Below are 24,379 nucleotides of genomic sequence, written 5' to 3' on the forward strand. Positions count from 1 at the left end.
GCGGCGTGAATCATTGGCCTCGCCGATACTCGGGCCACTAGTCCGCGTTGGGCAAGATCGTCAGTGGGAACGCAGTCATCTATCCGAACTATTGAAAGAGAGGGATTAATATGAGATTTCACTGAGAAATAGTGTTAAAAATTGCTGAGATAAAGATCGAACAGTTGCGACACTCTATCAAGATAATTTAAAGGAACCATGTAGATAGCGATCATATTAAGGTGAGATAAATTCAGACGAAACTGGTCAAGTGCATTAAAAAAGGAAAAATCCAAAAAATATTCGCGCTAATGATATTTAATTATAGGAGATGATTCAAATGCGAGTATTCCTGATCGACTGGAACTGCATTCGTCCATCATTCACTTCGAGGTCGTGCACCGGCATCTTTGTGCGAATAGCTCACCAGACAGGCTCATCGGCGCTGCAAAGCCAGCAACATGACCGTTTTCCTCCTGACACTGTGGGCACAATGCATCTCCATAATCAGGCCTCTTCATGTCTGTCTCGATGGCTCAAATTCTATTTAGCTTCGATCTCTCAATCCCGCTCTCCATCATCGAGAAACAGCAGATCAACAGACTCAAGATTGAGATAAGATGTCTCAGGATAGAACACCAAACAATAGACGCAGCGACGATATTAAACACCGCGAAAATGACGTATGACTTGTACCCGATGTTCTGGAGGGCGGGTGGTGTGAATTCGACGAACTAGAAATCACATCAATCAATCAGTATTAGGAATCTCGACCGGGTCTTGAGTGAGTAGTTCTGGGTCAATTTTACCAAGAAATTCCCGAGGAAATCCGCCGCCGCCGCTAGCGCCGCGCCCTTGGATCGTATCTTTAGCGGAAGAATCTCCGCGGGATACACCCAGACCGTGGCCATCCAGCCTGGAATGTGATGTGATGTTAGCGTGTGTCCACATAACTAGCTGAGTATAAGATAAAAAGGAATGCAACCCACCCCACGTGAAACAGGCTTCGAATGCGAAGACGAAGAATCCCGCTGCGATACCGGAGGGTTTGTAATCGATAGCGACGGCGATGGCTTCGCAGACTAGCGATTGCCATTATGATGAAGAGACGTCTTCTGCCGACCGAGTCGACCATGTAACACTGTATTGGAAACGGGATATGTTAGATAAGGATTAGATAGGCAGGGGACAGGGTATAGGTCATACCGTCAGGAAAGAGGCGATGATATACCACACTTGAAGGAAGCAGCCGACGAATAAAGATTCCTCTTGGTCCATCCCCAGGCTATACTGAAAGAGTGTTGGGGCATAGTAGCTGACGATATTGATACCTGGGTAACATCGAGCTTCGTGGATTGAAGGTATTAGTCGCAGGTCTTACCGGAAAGCTGTTGCATGAATTGAATCCCAAGCGCAAGGAAAAACCGCTTATTAGCGGCGCATCCCCCATCCATGAACAAAGATTTCCAATTCCCCTCCCCCTCCGCCTCAATATTGATCGCTGACAGAATTCCGATCTCTCCTTTTGCACAACGACGTCGTCTTCGGACTTATTGCGCATCTTAGCGAGCACAGTCGTTCCTCTGTTAGGCGTGGGTTCGTGAAGCATCAGCCAGCGAGGCGTATCAGGTAAGAAAGGTTTAATGAATAGAAAGTAGAGAGCGAAAACAGCCTGGAAAAGAAGCGGGAATCGCCACTGTATTGCCCCCGCGTGGAAATAGAATGCGTAGTTGATCCAGTAAGCCAGCATTAGGCCGAATAACATCATTGTCCGTTGGCATGATAGATGCTCGCCTCGTTGGCTGGGCAGGCAGATTTCGCTTTGGTAAACTGGGGCTTCGGAGGTTAGGAAGCCGAATCCTGCAGCAAAAGTATCAGTTGGATTCCACCTGCTCATATTTCTGCGGACCATACCCATTCCCGTGATGATCCTGCCAACAATCATCATAACTAGCTCGGTGGTTGCCGCTTGCGACCCAGTCGCTCGACAGTGAATGCGGTAGTTATAGCCCCGAACACACCACCGACATCATATAATGCTGTTATCGTACCTGTCATCACGATGCTCGGATTGCCTACCTCGTCCAGCCAGTATTTCGAGATGACGACGCCCGACATGACGCCTTGATCGTAGCCGAAGAGTCTGTGAATGCATGTCAGCACAACAAACGACTGGCGTAGGCTTGCGCCGAAATGAAGAACATACAAAAAAGACGCAGAACAAACCGTCGTGATAGCCGCCACGAGCGGCGCACTCTTAAGGCCGCTCAGACCAGTCTTATCGAGCATATTGACCAGCAACAAGCCCGAATAGGATCGTATCTGGCAACCCCTCCGCTTCAATTTGACTATAGCGCTTAGCGCCCCGCGGCCCTTGCCGTGGAGGGTCCAGTCCCAAGGGAGCCTCATATCTCTCGGCCGACAATAATCAACGCCAATCCAGCAGAAAATTTTCTCTGACAAAAATGTCATATTGCATTACTCTAGTCTCCGAAGATATCCTCCGATTCTAAGGAGGCTTGTTATTGGCATTCACAAAGCTGGATTACTACACTCGGCTGCAAAAAAAGGGTGTACATGAGACGTTCGTAAACAGATGATAGCGTAAGACTGCGTTGGATTCCAGAAATTTACAGAGTCATGATATTATCTAAATAATACGAATGACAAGCAAAGTATATTGACTCAGCTAGCTCTAGTGGGAAAAGAAGGAAGGGGAAAGAAACCATCGCAAAGGGATGGTCACAGGAGCATGGTGTAGTGAAAACAGAGCAATCTAGAGCACCGCAACACCGGCCCCGTTCATCTCCTCCAGATTGCGTTGACGAGACGAGCGCGTCTTGCCACCGTTGCCCTGTCAAGGACCCGGTGATCTGCGCTCCAGCTCAGAGTGGCCTTTCGACGAGTTTCAATGCGCGGAACACCCTCGGCATCTTTCACGAGCGCCGGCACGTCTTCGATCTTGCCGATTGCAACGATCCCAGCCGTGGAGTGCACGATGGTGGGGCTGACGACATTGCCACCGATGCTTCCAAAATTGCTGACGGTGAAATTAGCACCCGTAAAATGATGAGGCTTCAAGGCACCCTCCTTGGCGAGAAGAGACAAGCGGTGAATTTCTTGTGCGATCGACACCAAGGATCGCTTTTGAACGTCTTTCACAACCGGAATGGTGAGGCCGTTGGGCGTGTCAATGGCAACTCCAAAATTGTGAGACCCCTTAAGGATCAAGCGAGGCATTTGATCGCCACCTGTTCGTTGCGAATGCATTCTTCTCTCGAAGACTAGGCTTTGGCCATACAAACCGCAGCTCTACCTGTCAGCACACGCCAATATGAGCGATTATTTGTTTTTGCTATCTTTTTTGGTCTCTGCGAACATGACGATCAGGTCGCAGGCGACGATTGGTTACCTAACGCGGTTAGGTCTTCGGCGGGTTAAGTTAGTATCCTTTATGCATATGTTGCCCGTCTCCATATTTCTGCTGCGTTTATCCTTTTAAAGTAGATTGATCACCCATCACCATTACTTCATCTGGTTTCTAGCAACCAGTCGTCTCAGCTAAAGAAAGCAGTGAGGCTGACTTACTGATATGGCAGTGTATATGTGGAGAACAATAGTGGTCTACTGTATATTTGCCAATTTGGGTGTATTACATGGATGCAATTTCTTCGTTCCATGCAATTTCTTCGTTCCTTTTTGTGATACAAACAACGACCAGATATTTATAGTCATTACAAATTGTGAGGTGTAAACAGATCATATTTAGCTAAAGAGCCCATAGGTGTTGTATCAAAGGGGGAAGAATTGGAAATATTTGCTAGTATGATCAAACTATACAGGCTTGGCTTGGTTTACTACTTGAAGGAAAAGTTTCATCCTAATTCTTGGCTGGTCGCCCCGGCATCCGATATCAAGAGAACCTTCCTGATAATAATTAACGATCTACAATATTCCCAGTGATATTGTTTCGGCTTACCGATCCTTTGACCGAAGGAGTGACCGTCGTGAATAGAGGTCATGTTGATATTACATCATGCTCCACCCTAGGGGACCTGATTTTGGACGCCTCCTTATCTTTTATGGCCGAGGGACTAGTTCACAAGTGTCGATGCCTTGAAGATTTTACTATATATATGTCCTCTTCTCTCCCCTGGAATAAAATTTTATTCACAATCACAAAAAGCCTTCAAGACACTACACTAGTGTAATCAAGTCTTCTACAAACTTCCACCAGATTTTCTACCATTTATGCAAAATCTCCGAAAATGGCTTCAATACATACACTGCACCAGTGTGGCTTTAATATGATTTATGCTGACTTATTCTCGTAGGCGTTTCTCCATCCTCGCCCTCCTCGTCGCTTCAGCTGCTCTTGTGGCTGCTGTACCCCAGCCTGCTGCCGAAGCAGAGGCAGCCCCCGCCGCCGAAGTCGACACTCGTGATGTTTTCGGGCAGCTTCAGAAGCGTTGCCAGAGCGATGGACAGTACTGCGACTATGCCACTATTCGCTGCTGTGCCGGGTACTGCTGCAAGAACCGGGCCTGTGGCAAATGTGAATAAGGAACGACTTTGCCTTTCTTCTCGATGGACTTCTGTGTATGTCGGAAAAATTATTTCTGTAATGAACAAGACATTCTCCAGTGCAGATTGCGCGCACATTCACTTTTATCTTAGAGGTATATTTGCAGTGTTACATAGCATACCTGAGTTCCACATTCATGATTCAACATCATATGAGCAAGGGAACGAAAATATACATGTTTTTCTGCTATAAAAACGATCGATCTTTCACACGAGCCAAAGACATTTTCACATAACTATTCAGGTAAAGGCTTGACAATTCAGAGTATATTCTTCAGTCAGGTCAATAAATGAAACGCAAACCTCAGGTTGTGGGCGAGAAGCTCAGGATTATCCGGCTTCCAGAGCGAGGTCAATAGTATAATCTAAGGTCAAAGTCACTACGATGGGGTAAGAGACTGCCAAACGGCTGTTTCTACGGCCGGCGGGGATAAATGCGCGTGTTGTTGAACAGTGAGCCGTGAGTCAACTGGCTTTCTCGCTCTGAGGGTTTGGGGTAGATCTCGATCAATTAGAGTGATGTATTTTTACTCGGTTTACCCGTGATGGATGCTTGGGCGAACTGGAAGACACCCACAGCGGGAGGCGTGGTGAACCTCGAGAGTCTGGAAGTCTCAGGTATTGGAGGGAAAGTAAGGGTAGCAGTGTATGTATGGACGCTGGTTGGCCTATTGAAGCTACTTAATGCTTTACTTAATGCTTTACTTAATGCTTTTTATATATTTAATGCTTAAAGAGTGATGCATGGGCGGCTGGGCGGGCGATGAGTCCCTGAGGAACGTACCGATCGTCATTGTACGCAATCAGCCATCTTCCTGATGCTGATCGAATGTAGATTATGATTGGTAAATTGTACTTTACTTTCCTGATCAACGACGGTTCTAGTACATACGACCATAGGGTGTGGAGAACAGGGCTTCCCGTCCGCTCAGCCGTACTTAAGCCACACGCCGGCAGGTTAGTAGTATGGTGGGTGACCACATGCGAATCCCTGCTGTTGTATGTTTTTGCTTGACTTTTTTGTCATTAGCTGCTGGGACGACTGCCCTTGCTGCCTTATTCTTCAGTCCCTTCAGGCCCGTTCACCCGAACGCCCTGAACACCCCAGAAACGCTGGCGTGGACCCTCGACTAAACTTTTCCTCTGTCCCAACTTCTTTCCGTTTCTCTCTTAGCTCTCTCATCTTTGCTTTTTTGGTGGCTTGAACTGATCCTGGTCGAAGTTGATCTCGGGAAATAGATTCACCGTAGCTTCTACTACTGTGTGGTCTTGGCTATCTCCTCTCCAAGGACGCAGTGAAGATTCCAAGGGGAGGTGCACAAACAATAGTTCACTCGATGCAAATAAACAAACAGAGAAGAGCTCTCCTAGCCAAACTACTGAGGTACTTGACCAGTTAAAATTTTAATTAAATGAGCTCCAATTTTTATTCTGCCGATGGGTCACCAGTGGAGAGTATGGGGGCTTCACAACGTTGAAAAGGATACACGCTCTGGGGCCTATTGGGCCGTGGGTTCTCGCGTTGCCCCCTATGGGACGGGACCTGGTAGACATTCATTTGCTAGCATTTATTCAGCTATGAACTGTAGACCCTCTGCTTATCGGGTGCTTGTCCTGCCCCTGCGTATAAATGCTTTGTTTAGCCGTGCTACTGTCATATACTTCGCAAATAGACCGTCTCCTTCATCAAGCACCGTCGGGACCTGACATAGTCGTCTCAAGCTGTTACTTCTCTTTCCAACAAGTCGATGGCCGACAACAGATCCCCAGATTATAGAACTCCTTCTCTGCAAGCGAGACAGAAGCAAAGAGAAGAGAGACGGAAGCAGGTCCAATACTGCCTTGCCATATAGCCCACTCCCGTTCTGCCACCGCCCTGTCCGCTTCTATTGTTGATTTGCTTGTTCCGCTCCTTCTCTCCTCTAAGCTTTCGTACACAGTTTGTGGCCTAGTCAGATTGAATTTAAGTCTCGCTTTAGCCCTTCACATATGACTTCGATTAGTCATGTGCTGGACCCCAAATGAGATAAATGATAAGTGTATGAGAAAAGATAGATAGAGAGAGAACTGTCTGTGTGTCTGCCTGTAGGATGATTCTCGTAAATGTAGACCGAAATAGAAACATACTAAGCAAGCACGGTGAAGAAGAAAGCGGGGTAAAGCGGGGTATATGACAGATCGCTCATAAGAATGGAGAAATTCCATTTTGCTCTCATCCCGGGGATGAATCTCGAGTCCTAGCCAATTGATAGTTAAGGTGAATCTGATCGCAGCCTTATAATTTAGGTGTTGAACCGTGTTAACTTCTAACAACTACTAACAATACGTTATTCTAGAGCTACTTGAGCCTAGTGAAAATAGCCGCAGTAACTAGCCTAGATTCAGAAGACTGACATATATCCAGAAATACTATGCTTTAAGAGGTTCAAAACTCGAATGTTCATTCCCAAGGACTATAAAGATCGCAAATACTGAGTTAGAGCAATTCAAGGCCTGGGTGGCAACTACCCTTTATATTTACTCCTCTACAAGAAAATACGACAGATATATATTGAGCAAAGGCAGATTATAGAGACAGGAAGGGACTCTGCCCTGTTCTCACTCACCCTTTAAAGACTTCTAAGACTAAAAGGGTTCCGTTCAAAATTTTGCGAAACGTTAGAGACAGAGGATTAGGTAGAGACTGTTGTTTAGCGTATAACCATTAAGGAAGGCCTTACGAGCACTATATCCACCGGGTCTCAACTACTATAGCACTAGCATAAGACCGCAACATCTACTAAAATATGCCCTAAAGTACTAGTGGTGAGCCACCGTCGTGGTTGCTTGACGCTCGATCTAGAAATAATCGTCTTTCTTTATAAATTCTTTCTTCCTTACGAGCGCTTCAAGTCCCTATTGATCACGTTATTCGTAGTACCACCGAGTTCCCGGCAGTTTAATACCACCTAGGTAGATAGTGTAGTGGGGAGACCCCCTCCCCCCATACTACATGGGTGCCATCCAACCTATGTGACATAGCCGGCAGTATACGGTGGCCGGATAGCTAGTTCTAGATTACTCCTTCTTACACCACCCCGACCTGACCCCTACATTTGGGATTCTCGCTATTTCCTGGTTGCTACGCGTGTATTTTGTATTGGTTTATCTGCTTAATCGACCCGCACGTCTCGGCGTGTGTGCCATCGAGCGTTCCACTCTTCAATAATTAGGGTAAGATCACATAAAACTCACGTTACCGGCCTTGGCCGGCATTGGGCCCCTAAAGAAACGTGACCTTCAGTATCGAACGCACTTCCAAGGTTCCTCATGACTTGCCACGTACAGACTAGTGTACCAAGCTACGGACCGGGCAAGGGTCACTGCCCCAGGCATCCTCACCCGACCCCCCACCGAGCCTCATTGCCCTCCCTATCATGATAATCTGCTCCCTGGCCGCCGAGGACTGGTCCTCAGCTAACTTGGCTATAAAATTTTCCGAATGGTCGCAACAACCTCATGGTTGGCATGCTCTATTCTGGCCTAGGCGCCATCCTCATCTCGTACTCGTCTGCTTGGCGCATTCGCAAGACTCCGACTACGTACTTGTTCGTCGGTTACCTCAACAAGCTCCCGCTTGCCATTAGCGGCATCGTGTTCTTTGATGCTCCCGTCACGTTCAGTAGCATCTCGGCTATTCTCCCGAAATTCTTCAGCAGCCTGATCTACGGTTATGGCAAGATGAAGCAGAAGAAACAGTCCAGCAGGACCTCCCCATCTCCTAATCAACCTTGAGCGCCAGCTCTCAGAGCCAGAAGTCTGTATATAGCCAATAAGTCGATACCAGATAGGTTGCTCGAGAGTGACCAGAAGAACTCGAAGCTGTGGGAGGTAAGGAGTCCTTGGCAGGACTTAACAAATATTTACCCATATATCCCCACAATTTTTCTGTACATATAATAGCATGATCACATAATGCGCTCGAAAAGACCAGTTGGTCACCGATGAACGATATGGGTGATTCGAACAACAGTGATGGAGGGTCACCATCGCCGCAATTTGGGATTTTCGTCGGCTTTCCAGCCGCTGCGCCGAAAGGACTAGACGCTGTCGAGAGTCTGTGCTATGTATGGCCACACTCTACCGCGTGACCTGGAAGACAATCGCTATAGAGGATAAACGGAGAATGCACTGATAGTCGCACGAAACTGACAGTAGAGCATTGGACGCCTCCCACAACCACCATTTCAAAGTGTCAACAATATAGCCCGAATAAAGAGAGAGGAATATGACCCGAAAATACGGTTTAGAAATCATTGACCTGTCTGAACAGGACAGGATTTAAGCCCACCGCCAGGCATACTCCATAATCCTGGCCCCTAGATGTGCCTGCTCAATCCCTAACTTCCTGCATTGTCCATTCTCCTCCCACTTCTCTAACTCACTCACAAGAAACAATGACGCATCAATCCCACAACTAATACCTCCGGAACTAATCACCCGGACCCCAGATTCATTGCATCCTGCATCAACCCAGCGCTTGTTCTGTTTTTGGCCGAGCTTATACCCATCCCATGCCCGCTGTTCGATTTCCGATACTTTTCCATCAACAGGAAACTCCCCATTGGTAAGGGAACCCCGAATGTCAGGTACGACTGTCGTTCCTCTTCCTCTCAACTCACAAAACTGGATCAATTTATCCAGCCCCTCGTAATGCGTCGTGACGGTGAGATGACTGAACGCGCCCGAGTATCCGACTATCAACGCCCCAGTGCAAATTGACATTAGAACGCGCTGACAGCCTCGCGGCGACGGTGTCTTTAACTCGGAAAAACACTTCAGCAGTTCGAGATGCAAGCCATTGGTCCGCAGATCTCCGAGATACTTCTCTATCTCTGGAATCCCGGCTCCGGGCTGAATAACAATTTCGTATTCGTCGATGTTCCTCAGCGCTTCAGTAATCGTTCGAGTTGGGTAGACGGGGATTTTCTCCGCGGATAGAGTTGGTTGTTGAACGGTAGCTATCTCAAAGATGATATTGAGGCCACCCGTTGCAGCGCCTTTGCCGAGGACTTCTATAGGGGCGTAGAGGTCAAGTGTGTCGAATGAAGGAAAGGGGAGGAGAAGGACTTTGAGGGTGTTGGACTTTGACATTATGATTTGATTGCCAAGCCAAGGTGCTCCTGCTTTGCTTATTGATGAGCTTAATGCAACAGTAATATGCGAGTGGCTTTTGAGATTTGTGAGCTTGATATTGTCGGTCGGAACTCTGGGAAATGTTATTTGGTGGTTTTTATAACTACCCGATACTCTTCTTGACAATAATATTAGGGCATGAGGAAGGCGGAGTGGGGTAATTTGCGAGGCAACTGGGATATGTTTGCCTCGTATGTACTGTGACACAGCATGCATCAGATGCAATTTCTTTCACGCGACCAAACTATATGGGGCAAAATATTTTAAATGGGACTCTCCCCATGCTGTTTTGTGTAGCACAGTTGTCGATCTTACCTGAGGTATTACTACACTGGTGAAAATAGAGTTCAATATCACTTGAAGACACTGTGACCCCGCCTTTTGACCTCGGACCCCATGTCCGCAGTGAGGTATCAGCATACGGGGTAGATTGACAGGAAGCTGAGTATTCTGTTGACTACGAATAAAATCAACAAGGTGACTGGTGATAGGATCTCCTAAATCTCACCTCATCTCTTCAAATTCATCTAACCTTTTCATTTCATCCGATACCTTCGATGTGACTGTGATGATTGGGGGTGATTCGGAAGTATGTGAGAAGATGCGAAGTAGTGAATGAAGGTGATTTGAAGATATGTGAGGATTCAGCTCAAAGCAAGCTGAGGTGGAGCTATTCGAGATGAAGAGAAATGAGGTGGAGCGTATGAAGATGGAGATATGCGGAAGGAAGGGTCTGAGTGGAATGATACCCTACTTTCATAGACTCTGAGGCAGTCTGGAGTGCCAAACCCCCTGAGGATAAATGAAGACGTCCGGCGAAGTGGGATCGGCCGATCCCTTGCTCCCTTGCCCTAGGGCTGTGCATCGTGTCTTCCACGACAAAAGGCCCGGGTTCCATTTCTATTGTCTTCGTCAGCTCCACAGATAGATAACCACGCTCCCTCCCTCATTCGAGGAGGCGCCTTTCGACGAGCAGAATCAAGTCCTCTAGATCAGTCTCGGTGAATGTGTCCGGGTTGATCTTTATTGTAGTAACGAGCTCAAGGAAGTCATATTCAAGCTAGGATCGGGGTTTCCAGCATTATGGAGGAGCTTCAATGCAACAAAAAATGGCTTTGGTTGGATTTTGTTTCCTCCAAGGCTTTATATGAACTCCTAAGTTTATCGGTGAACAACAAGAAGAATTCATAGTCTGCCTCGTTGAGCTCGTAGAACGATTCATAGTCAAATAGATTGTCAAATGCATCTTTGCGCGAGACATCAGAGCGGATCGCTGCCATCGTCTCATCTGCAAGTACACAATTTTTATCGGTCGCTTCGATATCATTGAGCAATTCCACGTCGTCAAAGGCGTTAAGGAGCCATTTCCCAATGTAGATCAAAAGTCGGAACCACTTTTAGGAAATCTCAGAGCCATCGTCAATCGATAGCAACTCCTTGTTGTCGATCAGTGCTTCCAATCTGTAATCGAGCAGAGTGGAGGTTACTTCTTTCATCCATTTTCTGTATACAAGCATTGACCTGTCAAAGAGACGTAATGTCATGGGAGGGGGCAATCTCTCAGAATCAAGCAAGTCTGAGAACCGTGTCTCACCAGGCAATCAAATATTGGTTATGTGATTCGTGAAAGATTGGTTTGGGGTCTGAGTTTTAAGGGCTGTTCCTGTGCATGGACAGCACCAGAGGGTGAAGGGTGAATAGCACCAAGCGGTTGAGCATGAACGGCATCAGACGGCTGAAATTGAGCAGCCCCAGGAGGTTGGGATTGGGATTTGGGATTGATTTGATCTTAGAGATTGAATTCGATCTTGAGCAGCACCATGAAATTGAGCATGAACAGGCCTAAGAGGTTGAGTCGGACTGGCATCAAGAAATTGAAATTGAATGGGTCCGGTAGGGAATTGAGTTCGAGTTGTGTCAAGCGTTAGAGCAGGAATAGCGTCAAAAGGTCGAGCATCATTTCAAGGCTCTCTTTTGACGTCGACAAAACCACCAATGTTCCTGTTCGCGGTCGCCATCTTGGCGAATCGAATGGTGAATGCGTTCTTTAAACACGCGCTAGGGTGATTTACGTGGTGCTGCAATACCAAAGCCCTCGCCTTGGATGTCTCTAGACACACAACGTCGCCAACTGCCCGATAATAGCGCGCTAATAGCGACTCTCAGGTCTCGACAGCCAGAACTCGATTTAGGGGCAACATGAAATGTCGAATAGGGTACGTCAGACGATCTGCATCTGCCATCAACACGGCCGATTATGTCGGCGACTTTATTTGGTCTCTTCATGTTTGCATCAAGGCCAACTTTAATCGGACAAAAGCATCACCCAGGTGTGTATTGACGGTAAGAAAGCGTCGTATTACATAGCATGATCTTTGTGGCGTGATTTTATTCAGTTTGCAATCGGGAAAAGTCTCGAGTGAGAGTGAGATGAGAATATTTGGTGAATCCAAAACTGTAAACAGTGTGACCGCGCAAATGAATATATATGTGGATAGCGCGGATTAGCACTACATCGACACAGGGGTAGCACCTGTTCAGTCGGTCTATCAAAATGACCTATTTCCACCACGACTGGTCACACTGTGTCCGTCTCACACTAACCTTGGAAGTGCATCAAACAATGTAGAATGACCACTGCCAAAAGAGTGTCAATAAAGACACCGATCAGATAATCATTATCAAAAACGTACAATCACGTTCTAGCAGCTAACTACGCTAAAACAACCATTCTAAAACCCAATATATCTCTACGAACCTTGGAACACTAATCCAAAACCTCAATAACAGTCCACATAACCGTACTCAAAACCTCCCCGCCAATCTTCTGCATAACCCTCTTACTCGCAACATTATACTGCGCAACCTCCGTATGCACCCAACCAGCAACAGCATCCCGCAACTCGGGCTGGTGTATCCAGTCCCCAGAGCGCGCCCCAAAAACACCCTCCTCATCCAATCCCCTCCTCATCGCCTCCTTCGACAACGCAAGCGCAAGTCCCTTCCCCCGATGCTCGGGTTCAACATGAAGCGTCGCCAACGCCCCGTCGAGACCCAGGAAAGCCCATGCAATGGGCATCTCATCCCCATCCCTATTTTCACTTCCCTTCCCTTGCAAGGGGCTATCGCAATAAATCGCAACACCGGGCATCAACCGCAACTGCTCCCTAGATCTCGGAATGTGCGTCCGACTCTGCACAAGATCAAGCTGGGACTCCAGCACCCCCCTTCTTCCGCACCGATCCAGAAACCGATACCCGGCGGGTAAGCCCGATCCAGCCTCAGGCCAGGCAAAATCCGACCGACGAAAGAAAAATTTGTAGTAGGGTGGATCGTCGAAGCGGTGCACCCGCAGCCTTGTCACCGGGTCCGACGATGATCCGTCGGCGGCGGCCTTGGACGCACTGAAGACATTTGCGCCGGTGTTTTGGAGGAGGGAGAAGAGGGCTGTGTGGAGGGAGCCGATTAGGAAGGCTTGAGGGGATGGGGCGGGGATTAGTTCGACGCCTGTTTTGGCCTCCTTTTTTTCAGCTCCTCCTGCTGGGAGCGAAGCGAGGTATGTTGGGAGGAGATATTTCTTCACGTAGCTGAGTAGCGCGACTAATTGCTCACGGACGAGATCCTGCGTTGAGTCCGGGAGATTGTTGAATGTGGACACGATGTATTCGGGCTGAGAGTTGCTGTGATCATTTAGATTGATCTCGGTACCACTCTGAATCGCATTCGCGCCCATTGTCGGGGTTCCGCTTGAGCCACCAGAGCTGGTGACAGGGATGATCAAGTTTGACGTGTTACCCGCCTCCAGACTAGAATAGACGATCATCTGGGTCTCGCGGCCGCGAAAGAGATCCACTCGCGCAGCCAGCCACGGATGACTGTTGTCAGGGGGACCACAACTGGGAGGGAACGTCGCCAGGATCTTGGCGGTAGGCGTGGGGTGCGCGAGGCCGTGCTGGACGCGTCGGAGGAGCGAGATCGAGTATGGCAGATGCCTTGCTAGATGCGGGAGAATGCTTCCATCGTGTTCGTAGACCTTTTGCGTGGCGTGTGAAGTATCTATTGTTCCCGACATGCTGGCTGATGCTGACCCGACTACCTGGTTCGGGCTGTCACGAGGATCCTGCGTGGTTCCTGGTGATCGGGTGAGCTACCGTCTGCGAAGATGCTAGTTTTATCCAAGGAGTGGAGTGAAGTGACAGGTTGACGTGTCTTGGCTGGTGAGTCACTGTGGGGGAACTAACAGAACTAGCCCGAGCGGGTATATAGTCGCGTTGACCTCAGCCTGTCGCGACAGGGAGGACTAGCGTAGGGCAGATAGATTAATGAAGTCATAGCTTCGACGGCCACTGACCGAGCTCACAAGTATTTGTCACGCTGGCCAGGGCCTGTGGCGGTGCGCACTATTGATTCTGACAGGGGATCGGCCGGCGATCACTGTCAACTATGCATTGGCGTGCGGGTTAGGGGGATCATTGGGCACGATCCAGTCGGGTTGTTCTTGACGACCCTAGAGTGCGTGTCCGTGTGTTGGGGGTACCTCAGACACGGTAGCCTAGAGGTCGAGATTGCAGAATGGAGGAATGACGATCTTTGTTGAGGATGACGATGGTATTGCAGATCACTTAACGCCGAGTAACTAACCCTAGATTCACCCGGCACAACAACGCCAGAATGAACGCCTCGAGCGCCACGATTTTGAGCCATTGACAATCATGGCAGAACATAGGAAATAGACAAAATGTGACAGCGCAAAACAAAGGAAAGAAATAGTCGTTTCTCATTACAATGGGTTACGTTGGGTCCGTGGATCGCCCCTTTACCAGGGACTCCGCGGCCCAATGAGCCAGTCCTCCATCAACATCCATTCACTCCACCGGTCATCAGCCGCCCGCATCTCATCCTCTGAGGGGTCGCGGAGGGGTCGCAGGAAGGGAGTTTGCTCGTCCGGCAAGATATCGTACGCAGCCTTGGTGCGCGCCCATCCGCCACTTTTCGCCGTAAAGAGATAGTTAATACGCTCCTGTCGATAGATACAGCCGACACCGGCTTCCCAGTCGTTGCCGAAAAACGCCTGCATGACAATGGGCGAGTCCTGGGCCGTGATGATCAGTCGGCGCAGATACGGCCGGAGCGAGATGAACGGCATGGGTGAGGGAGCAGCCCCGTCATTGGAGTCGGGTCGTTGGCATGGCAGGCGAATGTTGATAAAGGCCGCGATGGACTGCACGGTCGAGGTGAATTGGCCGATCTCGACAAAGTGCTGGACGCAGGTCTTGTAGTGCGGGTACCAGCCGGTGGGGTCGACCCGCCCAAACTCGTCGTGCAAGATGGACTGGGCTTGGGGATAGATCATGCCCTCGCAGGTGTGGGGCTCGCGCCTGTCCGAGGAGCTTTCAGCGTCTCGCTCGACGGGCCCTGGAGGAAGGGGAATGTCTCAGAAACGATCATTGGGTCGGGAGCTCGCAGGGTAGCTGAGGGGAAAGGACTCGAACTGAGTTGAAGAAGGACAAGACCTACCGACGGTTGAAGCGGGATGCTCGTTTGAGTAACGACCGCGCAGGTCCATACACGGAGAGTTTTCCCAGCACTCTCTTCCGGAACCCTGCATGCTCAGTGACATGGTCGGAGGTCATGTGGGGAGCAGCTAGAAGGATGTTGTAGTAGCCTCGGGGTATATGAGGGAGTATGACTTGGGAGGGATCAAGTCTGGAGGTTGGAGACTGGTGTTGATTGCTGGAGAGAAAGCAAGGTGGGAAGCCAACCCTTATAGACCCGGCACCCCGGGCAGCCCGAAGGCCCCAAGGGTGTGATGCCAAAAAGATGTGAAGATCAAGGGCGGACTAGTTCGGCCCTGACAGAGTGGATCCCGGCACGAATCTATCGCCAGCCACATCTCAAGCCACATCTACAGCCACGGCGAGACCGAGTGGCTCGTGCATAGGGATGTGGCTGTACAAAGCAATTGTGCTGACTCACCAGTTCTACTACCGGTTAACTAACTAGATGCATCAGATTCTTTCCCCAGGCACTAGCACCGGTAGCGTCCTGCTTAGCGCCCAATAGTCGGGGTTGGCCCACTTCTCGCGAATGATTTGGAAGTGTGCTCAGATTGCCTCCGATCTCCGAATCTCTTGTGCCTCTTGAGGATTTCAGGATATTTCAGGATGAGTAGGGCTTCTACCCTGGTCTGTGACATGCCTGACACCGACCCACCCAGGCGTCGCGGATGTATTCGGCGATCGTCATGATGAATGATCCCACTAGTACCTACATACTACTAGCCGAGAGCAGGTCTAGGGTCCAGTAGGTATCTATCGATCCGGTTGCATCTCTTGCATTGCTACCTTGTACTTGGTATTGATTTTGACAACAGTATAATCGGTGTGACATGAGAATGAATAACGTGGAGGCTGCAAGGGGGCAGAACGAGCCGAAGCGGCATGGCCGGCAGGGAAGACCCTGGTCTTCCCACGGTGTTATTATTACAAGGGTTATATTATTGTAGACAGGGCTATAATTATGACCATCCTCACCTCATTATTGGTCGGTTATCCTTGCACATCATATTATCCTAACCTCACTTAGGGGGGATAGATTAAAGCTGACCAGATCAAGCGAATCTCGTATTGCCGATTGCCCCAGTCGTCGGCCACGCCGATCGATCGCAGCGACGCGAACGCTCGTCCCCCCAATCACGACCGCCAGCATCCCGGCTCCCTGGTCGTCATCGATCCAACCTACTCCACTCCGCTGGGGCTCTCGCTAAACGCAAATCAATCGGCATTGACGTGCCCCGCGGCTGAATGTCGGTCTGTGCCTCTGCCTGCCTGCGCCTGAGTCCAACTCGCTTTAAATGGAGCAGAGCCCTGGTCATCTTGCATCTCAACACTCAACTGCATCAGGCTTGACGAGTACATCCAAGATACCAAGACCAACCTGCATACCCTTCAAAAGGTAGTTGCATACGCATACGCACCGTGCTACGCCTGAAATAACCTCGGTCCTCTCCGCATTCCACCATGATCTACAAGACCAACTACGAGCTTTACGTATGTGCCCACACAGCCTTCCATCGAATCCTAATTAACATACATTCATCGGCAGTCCCGAGAGTCGCTCGACAACAGGCGCTCCCCGCCACCCGACGAGCTGCTGTACCCGTTGGCAACGCTCTACCCTCATGTTACGGCGCTGCAGCCGCAGTACGACCCCAACACCTGCACCTTCACCGGCTACCGCGACACCGGTTACTGGGCCGCCGCCTACACCACCCAAGAGTGCCTGCCCCGGCGCAGCAGTGGTACGCCTGTCTTCACACCATTTATTATTCGACATTGGTTTAACAATCTGCTTTAGATCACCTCCACTGCCGTCTCGTCTCCAAGCTCCGACTCCGTCGCTCCCAACTCCGGCGACTTCTTAGCCGGGACGATTTAAAACCCCGTCGACGATCCGAAGCCACCACCGCAACCGCCGCGACCGCATGAACGGCTTTCTTTCCTTCTCGAATATCTATCTCCTGTTCGATTCTCTGCATATATTAGCGTACATGGCTTTTTCGTGATTTAGCGACATCCGACCACGACATTCAGGTCTCCCAGCGCGGGCACCTGAGCTTTTTCCTATGTTTGACCTGGTGGTCATATTGTATTTTATTTTTTTTTTCCTACTTTTCATGGTACAAGCAACGAGCAAGGCGTTTGGGTTTCGCATGGTTCTCTACTACTCTTAAGAGACCTTTGGACATTTTCGGCTGTACTGAGTATATACACGGACTCTATTTAGTCAGATCAATACATACACTCTGAACATACACTACCTTTTCTCTACAAAATCAGCTTGGAATCTAGACTGCCTGTAAGTAGTGTGGTACCGTGCCGACCGTACGGAACCTACACCTCAAAGTCACACCCCTACATAGCACCATCACACCGACGTCAATCTTAGCCTAACCCCTGCAGCCAACCCTAGTGTACCCTGGGTAAGGCAAGGCAGGCCTAACCCCGTGGAGAACCCCGTGCAACATAGCAGCCCGCATAACCTGGTAGCAGGGACGAAAAGCAATCGAATCGCTCTAGCGCGCCCGCCTTAGTGCACTCTACCCTACCCTAGGGTAAACGACTCAGGGTAGTGGAATGACTCGCATCGCCCTTGCAGATCATCGCAAGAGCGAACGTCTCCGGACAAACGAGATTCGTGCCTCACTTCCCCACTAGCCACTTAGCCACAAGCAGCTAAGGATCGACTACCTCCGCACCCAGTAAACCTTGATCAAATCCCGTCGCCGGGGTCTTGGGGAGCAATGTTGAACTCGGTGATCCCGACATACTTTACTATGGCCTAATGTGTCCGAGTTACTACACCTAGGCAGTACAAATTGGAAAAATGAATCGCTCAATAACCGATCGAGATCAGTCCGATCCCCAACATCCATGTCGCAAGCCACTATGACCAATATGTACTTTGGATCCCGCACACACCACCCTGGTCCGAGCAGAGGCCCGACCCGTGCAGATCAATAGTGCGTTGCGCCCGACAAACCTTGGAAGTATTTGAGATTCAGAGGCTACACTATGTATGTCATGACTTCCAAGATTGTTTCCATCGTAGCAGGATCTCCAGCTAGGTAGATCCGGCTAACTGTATGTTGTGTAACCAAGCTAGAGCGTCCAGCGGGCTTAATGGTCTTAAGGTATTTGAAATGCATACGCCTCACTTTAATTGTCGTTGCATCGTGAGGGTCGGGTGGTATTGCATTTGTCCGGTACTTCACTACAGGGTGTATATATGGCAAAAGTAAGTACATAGGATGGGATATCACCTGACGTAGTTTAGGTAGGTGAGTAGATCCTGCACTATCATCTACTGACTAAGAATAAGAAGCAATCGCAATGCTACCTAGGTCGATCTAATCAAGTAACAGGCAGAAAAAAATCCAAAGTAGAACCACCCTCGTGCGCCACAACCCCTCAACACCTCAAGAAAAGAGAAGGAACGAAAAGAGACCCACGAGCGCAGATCACGCACGAGCCAGCATGACGCAATCCCTCTCTTCTCATACAGCAAGAGCCAGTGAGGCCCACACTGGTGTAGTAAATCCTTCGGTTGAACGGACTCGGCGTTCTCCTTCAGTACCTCCTTGCATACTCACAGGGAAAGTGCAGCACCAGCCACTACTCCTTCCACTTCGGGTAATGGTAGGCTTGTGGCGCAGCTACCGATGCGGGTTTTGGCAGAGCACCCTAGGAATAGGCTCGTCATGGATACTGAGTGAGGCGGATGATCTGATATCGGATTTCGTTCTCGTGTTTGATACCTTTCCTTGGTCACTGCAAAATTCGCAAGTGTTACAGCGCCACACCCCTGTTGTAGGTAGGTTGTGATTACTCTAGGCATGTATATAATAGTTCCCGGGTGACCGCCACACCTGCCAGGAAGTACATGAGGTAGTGGGGGCGATCCCGATAGCCTGTTTTCAAAATCCAAGAAGGCTTCGGACTTTGGAGGTGGAAGATATTGGTCTTGGTTTCAGTTACTGCCCTACACGATATGTGTCGGGCTCCTAAGGAAGGTATATTGAAATTCTACCTGGGTGTGAGTCGTGGTTTGAGTCGATAACTACCCCCTTTTTGTTGCATGGCCTGGACCGACTACCCATGTCTAGGGTACTAGGGGCTTCATCCTGTGCTACGATGGTCGGTTCAATGTTTCAATAAAAACATAGATTCAGGTCGACATTAAAGGTCCCGCTTCACCTTATTGCTGAATGCTACCAAACTCCTTGCACCGGCGATTGCCAACAAAAGAACTAAATCACCCAATTTTCGCGAGCCACACAATAAGGTACGACTCGTCAAATGACGGAGATAAAAAATCAGAAAAATCGCAAAGGAAAGAAAGGAAAGTCAGTTATGTCGACACCCTTTGTGTCGTCGGAAAAAAGCCACCACTCCCTGTCATAACGTTCATCATATATTCATGTCATTACCATGCCGTTGCGTTCGTGACTGACATCGCATCGCAGGCCGTTATATCATGTCGAGGGATAAAAGCTCAGGCCAGACTCGCAGAGCCTGCTGCAGCAGTACCCCATCGGAACCGCTTTAGACCACCACGAACTGCCTCCTGGCCACACGCCGCAGACGATCGTGCGCCTGGAACAGAGCCATCGGTCATCAGTCCCATCTCTGTCCGACCAACCTCCCGACCGAGCATGTATCCCGCCGAGAAACTGATCGCCGAAAACAAGACTACGACGCCGGCGCTGATCACCCAGGTCATGACTGTGGGACTGACGGGCGTAGTCGAATCGGCCAAACTGGCACGCCGGCTCTTCTTTGACGTCGCACTGCGCTCTTTTGGCGAGACGGACCGACGCTTTGTTTTGGCGATGTGTGGAGGTACGGGGGAGCGGGGATGTCTGTGGCGGGGTGGACCCACTGAAGGACTGGTTTCTGTGTCGTGGGATGAGGGGGCTTCCTCGCCACTTTCTTCTCCCATTGCGACGTTCTCGCCTACAAGTCGGAAAGATGCTGGATTGGCGGGTCCTGAGGGACGACGGGGGGCTGGCTGGGCATCTGATTTTGGCAGGCCGCGGGCTGCTGCAGCGCATGATAGAAGGGTTGAGAGGCTGGCTCGGAGAGCAGCGTCGTGGTCTGCGTGGTGGGAGGGCGAAAACATGTTATAGGGACTATGCTGCGGCTGCTGGGACCGACGAGGTGCCCTTGCACTGGGCGGGTATGAATCTCGTCGGATGGAGGTGCGGCGGCTTGAGGTGGACAGTACGCTTGGTTGGGACCGACGGTTCTCGCTGGGGCAAGTCCATGACGGGTCACTGGTGTTTGGGGGGTGGCTGAATACGTTCGGTTGTGGAACGAACGGAGATGGACTTATTCCCATTCCCAGAGCCGTCGATGCATCGTCATCATCATCATCATCATCATCGCTAGAGGCGTCGCCGTCATTAGACGATGGGGCTGGCAACGGAGCGCGGAGGGCCGGGCCAATATCTTCGTTGGAACTGCTCATCGGGGGATCGGACTCGCTTTCACTCTCCTCGTATTCTTCCTGGCTGCTGCTATTCGCAGTGTTCGACGAGTAGTCTACCTGCGCGGTCGCAACGGCAGCCAGATGTTGCACCCGCCGACGCCGGCTGCGGTGCTGATACATGGCTGCCGTGCGGGGCTCCACCGAGAGACCGGTTGTAATGATATCGTCGTTCGTAGCGGCGGAGGAGAGCGACGAGGACGAGGGCTGAGATGAGACTTCGATCCACGAGTCTATGTAGTACCGTAGTGAGTACATGTTTGGTGGACAGATAGAAACATATAATGATGCAAGCAGATCGGCAGGGGGCAGGGGCCAAGGCGGGCTCGATATAAGAATGATTCTCTACTTACCTTCTGATCTCATGGGCGCCGCACCGGATGGACGAGGCTGACCACCGTCGCCATTCTGATTGCGCGAGTGGCCATCGCGTATCAGTTGACTTGCGGCTCTGGGTTCGCGCACCTGACCGAGCAGGTCGCAGTGATTTGGCTGCATGGTCCTTGGTTAAATAAAGAGAGGAGTGGGACGGGTGAGGATCGAGGATTGTTATAGCAGTTATAGCAGTGCTCTTGGCCTGAGAAAGAGATCAGGCCACCCGGTGCTAGCAGCAAGAGCGGTCAAGCGTGGGGAAGGACAATGAGTCTATCTTATCAATGTGGAGATCCGCTGGGCGATCCTCCCAATCCCTGATGCCCAAAGGTCTTGGCTCGGTGTATACGCCGGGCGAAGGCGTGGAAACGGTGCTGGTATGGTTGAGCCGTCGCAAAGAACGAAGTGAGTCTTAGGCAAGCAGTGCGCTGCGATGTGGGATCGCAGGATGAAGGAGGAAGAAAGAGAAAGGGGGAGCTGAGGATGAGGTGATCAGCAGACGGAACAGGTGATTTGCAGCCCCAGCCCGTGACGGAAGCCACCGAAGGGGGAGGGGCAGGCAACAAAGACGAACGTAAAGTGTCAAGGAAACCCCCAGGCCCTTAAAATTGTGACGATCGGCAGATCGAACGATATTGAATAGACGGTTTTGGGTTTGAAAAGTCGCACGGTTTCGGATACAAGAAGCAAAACCACCACGCCATCTGCATGCCGTGTGCCCCTCAGGCTAGATTCAGGCAGAAACAGCACGAGGCCGCCGTGCGGGGTGAGGCGGTCAACGATGGCAGTATTGACGTCTCCACCATACTACATACAGAGGGTAGTATGACGGGTAGTACAGCATACCTTAGGTACACTGGCAATGACCGGGATGGATGAGATGATGAACGATGATCCGTGGAATACAGTATGAAATTAGACTATCATATGCAGACTATTGAGACAAACAAGCAAACTTTTAAAATACCCAGGCCTTCCATGGCCGATCCGATTACACGCAGAAAATTGCAAGGGGGGATATGATGTCAGTAGCAAAATGGCAGAAAGTTAACTCCCTTAGAAGGTGACCTTGGTGCCCTTGAACTCAGGGATGCTGCCCTTACCCTTGTTCAGACCACCGTTGAAGCCGCCACGGCCACCGCCGAAGCCTCCGCGACCACCGCGGCCGCCGCCACGACCACCACCACCACCGCGGCCGCCGAAGCCACCACGGCCACCGCCACGGCCGCCGAAACCACCACCGCCGCCGTTGGAGGGACGGGGGGAGCTGAAGTCAAGACGGAGGGGACGGCCCTCAAGCTCATAGCCCTGCATGGCGCTGTGGGCAGCCTTGGCCTCCTCAACGGAGCCGTACTGGATGTAGCCAAAGCCCTTGGGACGGCCGCTCTCCTGCTCAGTGGGCAGGCGGATGCCGAGAATGCCGCCGTGCTCGCCGAAGGCCTCAGTGAGAGCATCCTCGGTGGCACTGAAGGGCAGGTTGCCGACGAAGAGAGTGTCGCTCTCGGGGCTGGTGGAGTCACCGAAGGAACGGGCACGGTTCTGGGCGCGGTCACCCTGGTTGTTCTGACGGCCAGTGGCGTAGTCAAGGTTGATGGGGCGTCCATCGAGGTCAGTACCCTTCTTGGCCTCCATGGCCTTGGAGGCATCGACGGCGTTGGTGAACTCGACGTAGCCGAAGCCGCGGGAGCGGCCAGAGTCACGGTCAGTCACGATACGGCAGCCAGCAAGCTCACCGAACTGCTCGAACTCGCTCTTGAGCCACTCCTCATCGACGTTCCAAGACAGGTTGCCGACGAACAGGTTAGCGGAGGCGCCCTCGGGGGCATCCGCGGTCTTAGTCTTCTTAGCGGCGGCAGCAGGCTCCTCATCGGCCTTGCGCTTCTTGGAAGGCTTGGAGTCCTCGCTGTCGGAGTCAGAGTCGGAGGAGTCGGAGCTGTCAGAGTCGGAGTCGGAGTCGGAAGAATCCTTTAGGACAAAACATGAGACAATGTACATGAGTATATTCGGGTTCTGGTTCATAACTCACCTTCTTGGTCTCCTTCTTGGGAGACTCCTCCTCAGAGGAGGAGTTAGAGGAGTCGGAGTCGGACTCGGAGTCAGAAGACTCCTTCTTCTCAGCCTTCTTGGGGGCAGGCTTCTCATCCTCAGACTCGGAGTCGGAAGAGTCAGAGTCAGAAGACTCAGAGGAAGAGGAAGACTCGGCCTTCTTCTCAACCTTCTTCTCGGCCTTCTTGGTGTCCTTCTTGGCGTCCTTCTTAGGAGCGGGCTTCTCGTCCTCAGACTCGGACTCGGAAGACTCAGAAGAGCTGGAAGCATCCTTCATGTCCTCATCGCTGTCGGACTCAGACTCAGACTCGGAAGAGGACTCGGCCTTTTTGGCAGGCTTCTTAGCCTCCTTCTTGTTATCCTTCTTGGGAGCGGGCTTCTCGTCCTCGGACTCAGACTCGGAAGAGGAGCTGGAAGAGTCCATCTCCTCATCGCTGTCGGACTCGGACTCGGAGGAGCTGGGAGTAGGCTCCTTCTTCTTGTTCTTCTTGGACTTGTCCTCCTTGGCAGCGACCTTCTTGGCGACGGACTTGCTCTTGGCGGCAGGAGACTGGGAAGCCTTGGTGACACCAGCGTCCTTGACCTTGTTCAGAGCCTTGCTGCCCTTGTCGGCCTTGGTGGTAACCTTAGTCTTAGACATCTAGATACCAAAGAGGGATGTTAGCGGTCTGTTTCAAAACGTCGGTTTCCCTCACATCCCACGTACTGTGGTTGATAATATCGAGTGATTTGTTTGTGTGCGGCACAGCCAACAAGCCCTCAATAAAACCCGTGATGATTTTCTTTTTCTTTGATGTGGAAGAGCAATTAACCCTCAGGAACGAACTTGCAACGCCAGGAGTGATTTCACCACAGCTGGTTTGAAACCCACGAAGTAACCCGCAACCGACAGATATGAAGCCCACAGAGACCGGCGATGCGCAAATCCAGAGACCCACGGAGAGTTATCTCGTAGGGTAACAGAAAATGTGCAGTTATTGAAGCCCACAGCCCTCGATGTGAAAAAGCCCACAGAAGTCTGTTGAAGTACTTTGAAAGTACGAACCCACGCCGCAAGTCAGTTGGGGGGGAAGGGGGAAGGGATATGTTATACCTTGTGAATATGATTTGAGAGAATAAAAAAAGCCGACACAAGAAAGTGATGGCAGGAGAAAGATGGGAGGGTGTGAAGGAAGAA

General features: G+C 50.6%; 9 protein-coding genes across 9 annotated transcripts; 2 read left to right on the forward strand and 7 right to left on the reverse strand.

Annotated features, from left to right (window-relative positions):
* Positions 1-402: 402 nt before the first annotated feature.
* Positions 403-2,268, reverse strand: N7532_001524 (uncharacterized protein; the record flags this gene model as incomplete). Its single annotated transcript, XM_056614018.1, has 8 exons — positions 403-424; positions 631-713; positions 789-895; positions 969-1,061; positions 1,486-1,839; positions 1,894-1,962; positions 2,031-2,122; positions 2,186-2,268. 8 exons carry the CDS (start codon positions 2,266-2,268, stop codon positions 403-405), a joined length of 903 nt encoding a protein of 300 aa, XP_056479059.1.
* A 513-nt stretch (positions 2,269-2,781) lies between these two features.
* N7532_001525 (uncharacterized protein) lies at positions 2,782-3,219 on the reverse strand (the record flags this gene model as incomplete). The annotated part of the gene is made up of 1 exon (XM_056614019.1): positions 2,782-3,219. The coding sequence occupies one exon, from the start codon at positions 3,217-3,219 to the stop codon at positions 2,782-2,784; it is 438 nt and encodes a 145-aa protein (XP_056479060.1).
* A 4,842-nt stretch (positions 3,220-8,061) lies between these two features.
* N7532_001526 (GDP-mannose transporter) lies at positions 8,062-8,337 on the forward strand (the record flags this gene model as incomplete). Its single annotated transcript, XM_056614020.1, has 1 exon — positions 8,062-8,337. One exon carries the CDS (start codon positions 8,062-8,064, stop codon positions 8,335-8,337), a length of 276 nt encoding a protein of 91 aa, XP_056479061.1.
* A 546-nt stretch (positions 8,338-8,883) lies between these two features.
* Positions 8,884-9,696, reverse strand: N7532_001527 (ThiJ/PfpI family protein; the record flags this gene model as incomplete). Its single annotated transcript, XM_056614021.1, has 1 exon — positions 8,884-9,696. One exon carries the CDS (start codon positions 9,694-9,696, stop codon positions 8,884-8,886), a length of 813 nt encoding a protein of 270 aa, XP_056479062.1.
* A 2,809-nt stretch (positions 9,697-12,505) lies between these two features.
* N7532_001528 (uncharacterized protein) lies at positions 12,506-13,810 on the reverse strand (the record flags this gene model as incomplete). The annotated part of the gene is made up of 1 exon (XM_056614022.1): positions 12,506-13,810. The coding sequence occupies one exon, from the start codon at positions 13,808-13,810 to the stop codon at positions 12,506-12,508; it is 1,305 nt and encodes a 434-aa protein (XP_056479063.1).
* A 744-nt stretch (positions 13,811-14,554) lies between these two features.
* Positions 14,555-15,358, reverse strand: N7532_001529 (uncharacterized protein; the record flags this gene model as incomplete). The annotated part of the gene is made up of 2 exons (XM_056614023.1): positions 14,555-15,153; positions 15,256-15,358. The coding sequence occupies 2 exons, from the start codon at positions 15,356-15,358 to the stop codon at positions 14,555-14,557; spliced, it is 702 nt and encodes a 233-aa protein (XP_056479064.1).
* A 1,399-nt stretch (positions 15,359-16,757) lies between these two features.
* On the forward strand, positions 16,758-17,094 carry N7532_001530 (uncharacterized protein; the record flags this gene model as incomplete). Its single annotated transcript, XM_056614024.1, has 2 exons — positions 16,758-16,787; positions 16,843-17,094. 2 exons carry the CDS (start codon positions 16,758-16,760, stop codon positions 17,092-17,094), a joined length of 282 nt encoding a protein of 93 aa, XP_056479065.1.
* Positions 17,095-19,791: 2,697 nt separating this feature from the next.
* Positions 19,792-21,282, reverse strand: N7532_001531 (uncharacterized protein; the record flags this gene model as incomplete). The annotated part of the gene is made up of 2 exons (XM_056614025.1): positions 19,792-21,017; positions 21,138-21,282. The coding sequence occupies 2 exons, from the start codon at positions 21,280-21,282 to the stop codon at positions 19,792-19,794; spliced, it is 1,371 nt and encodes a 456-aa protein (XP_056479066.1).
* A 930-nt stretch (positions 21,283-22,212) lies between these two features.
* Positions 22,213-23,842, reverse strand: N7532_001532 (putative nucleolin protein Nsr1; the record flags this gene model as incomplete). Its single annotated transcript, XM_056614026.1, has 2 exons — positions 22,213-23,121; positions 23,183-23,842. 2 exons carry the CDS (start codon positions 23,840-23,842, stop codon positions 22,213-22,215), a joined length of 1,569 nt encoding a protein of 522 aa, XP_056479067.1.
* Positions 23,843-24,379: the final 537 nt, after the last annotated feature.

Source organism: Penicillium argentinense (assembly GCF_028826775.1).
Source record: "Penicillium argentinense strain IBT 30761 chromosome Unknown utg000002l_segment0_segment0, whole genome shotgun sequence".
Classification (NCBI taxonomy): domain Eukaryota; kingdom Fungi; phylum Ascomycota; class Eurotiomycetes; order Eurotiales; family Aspergillaceae; genus Penicillium; species Penicillium argentinense.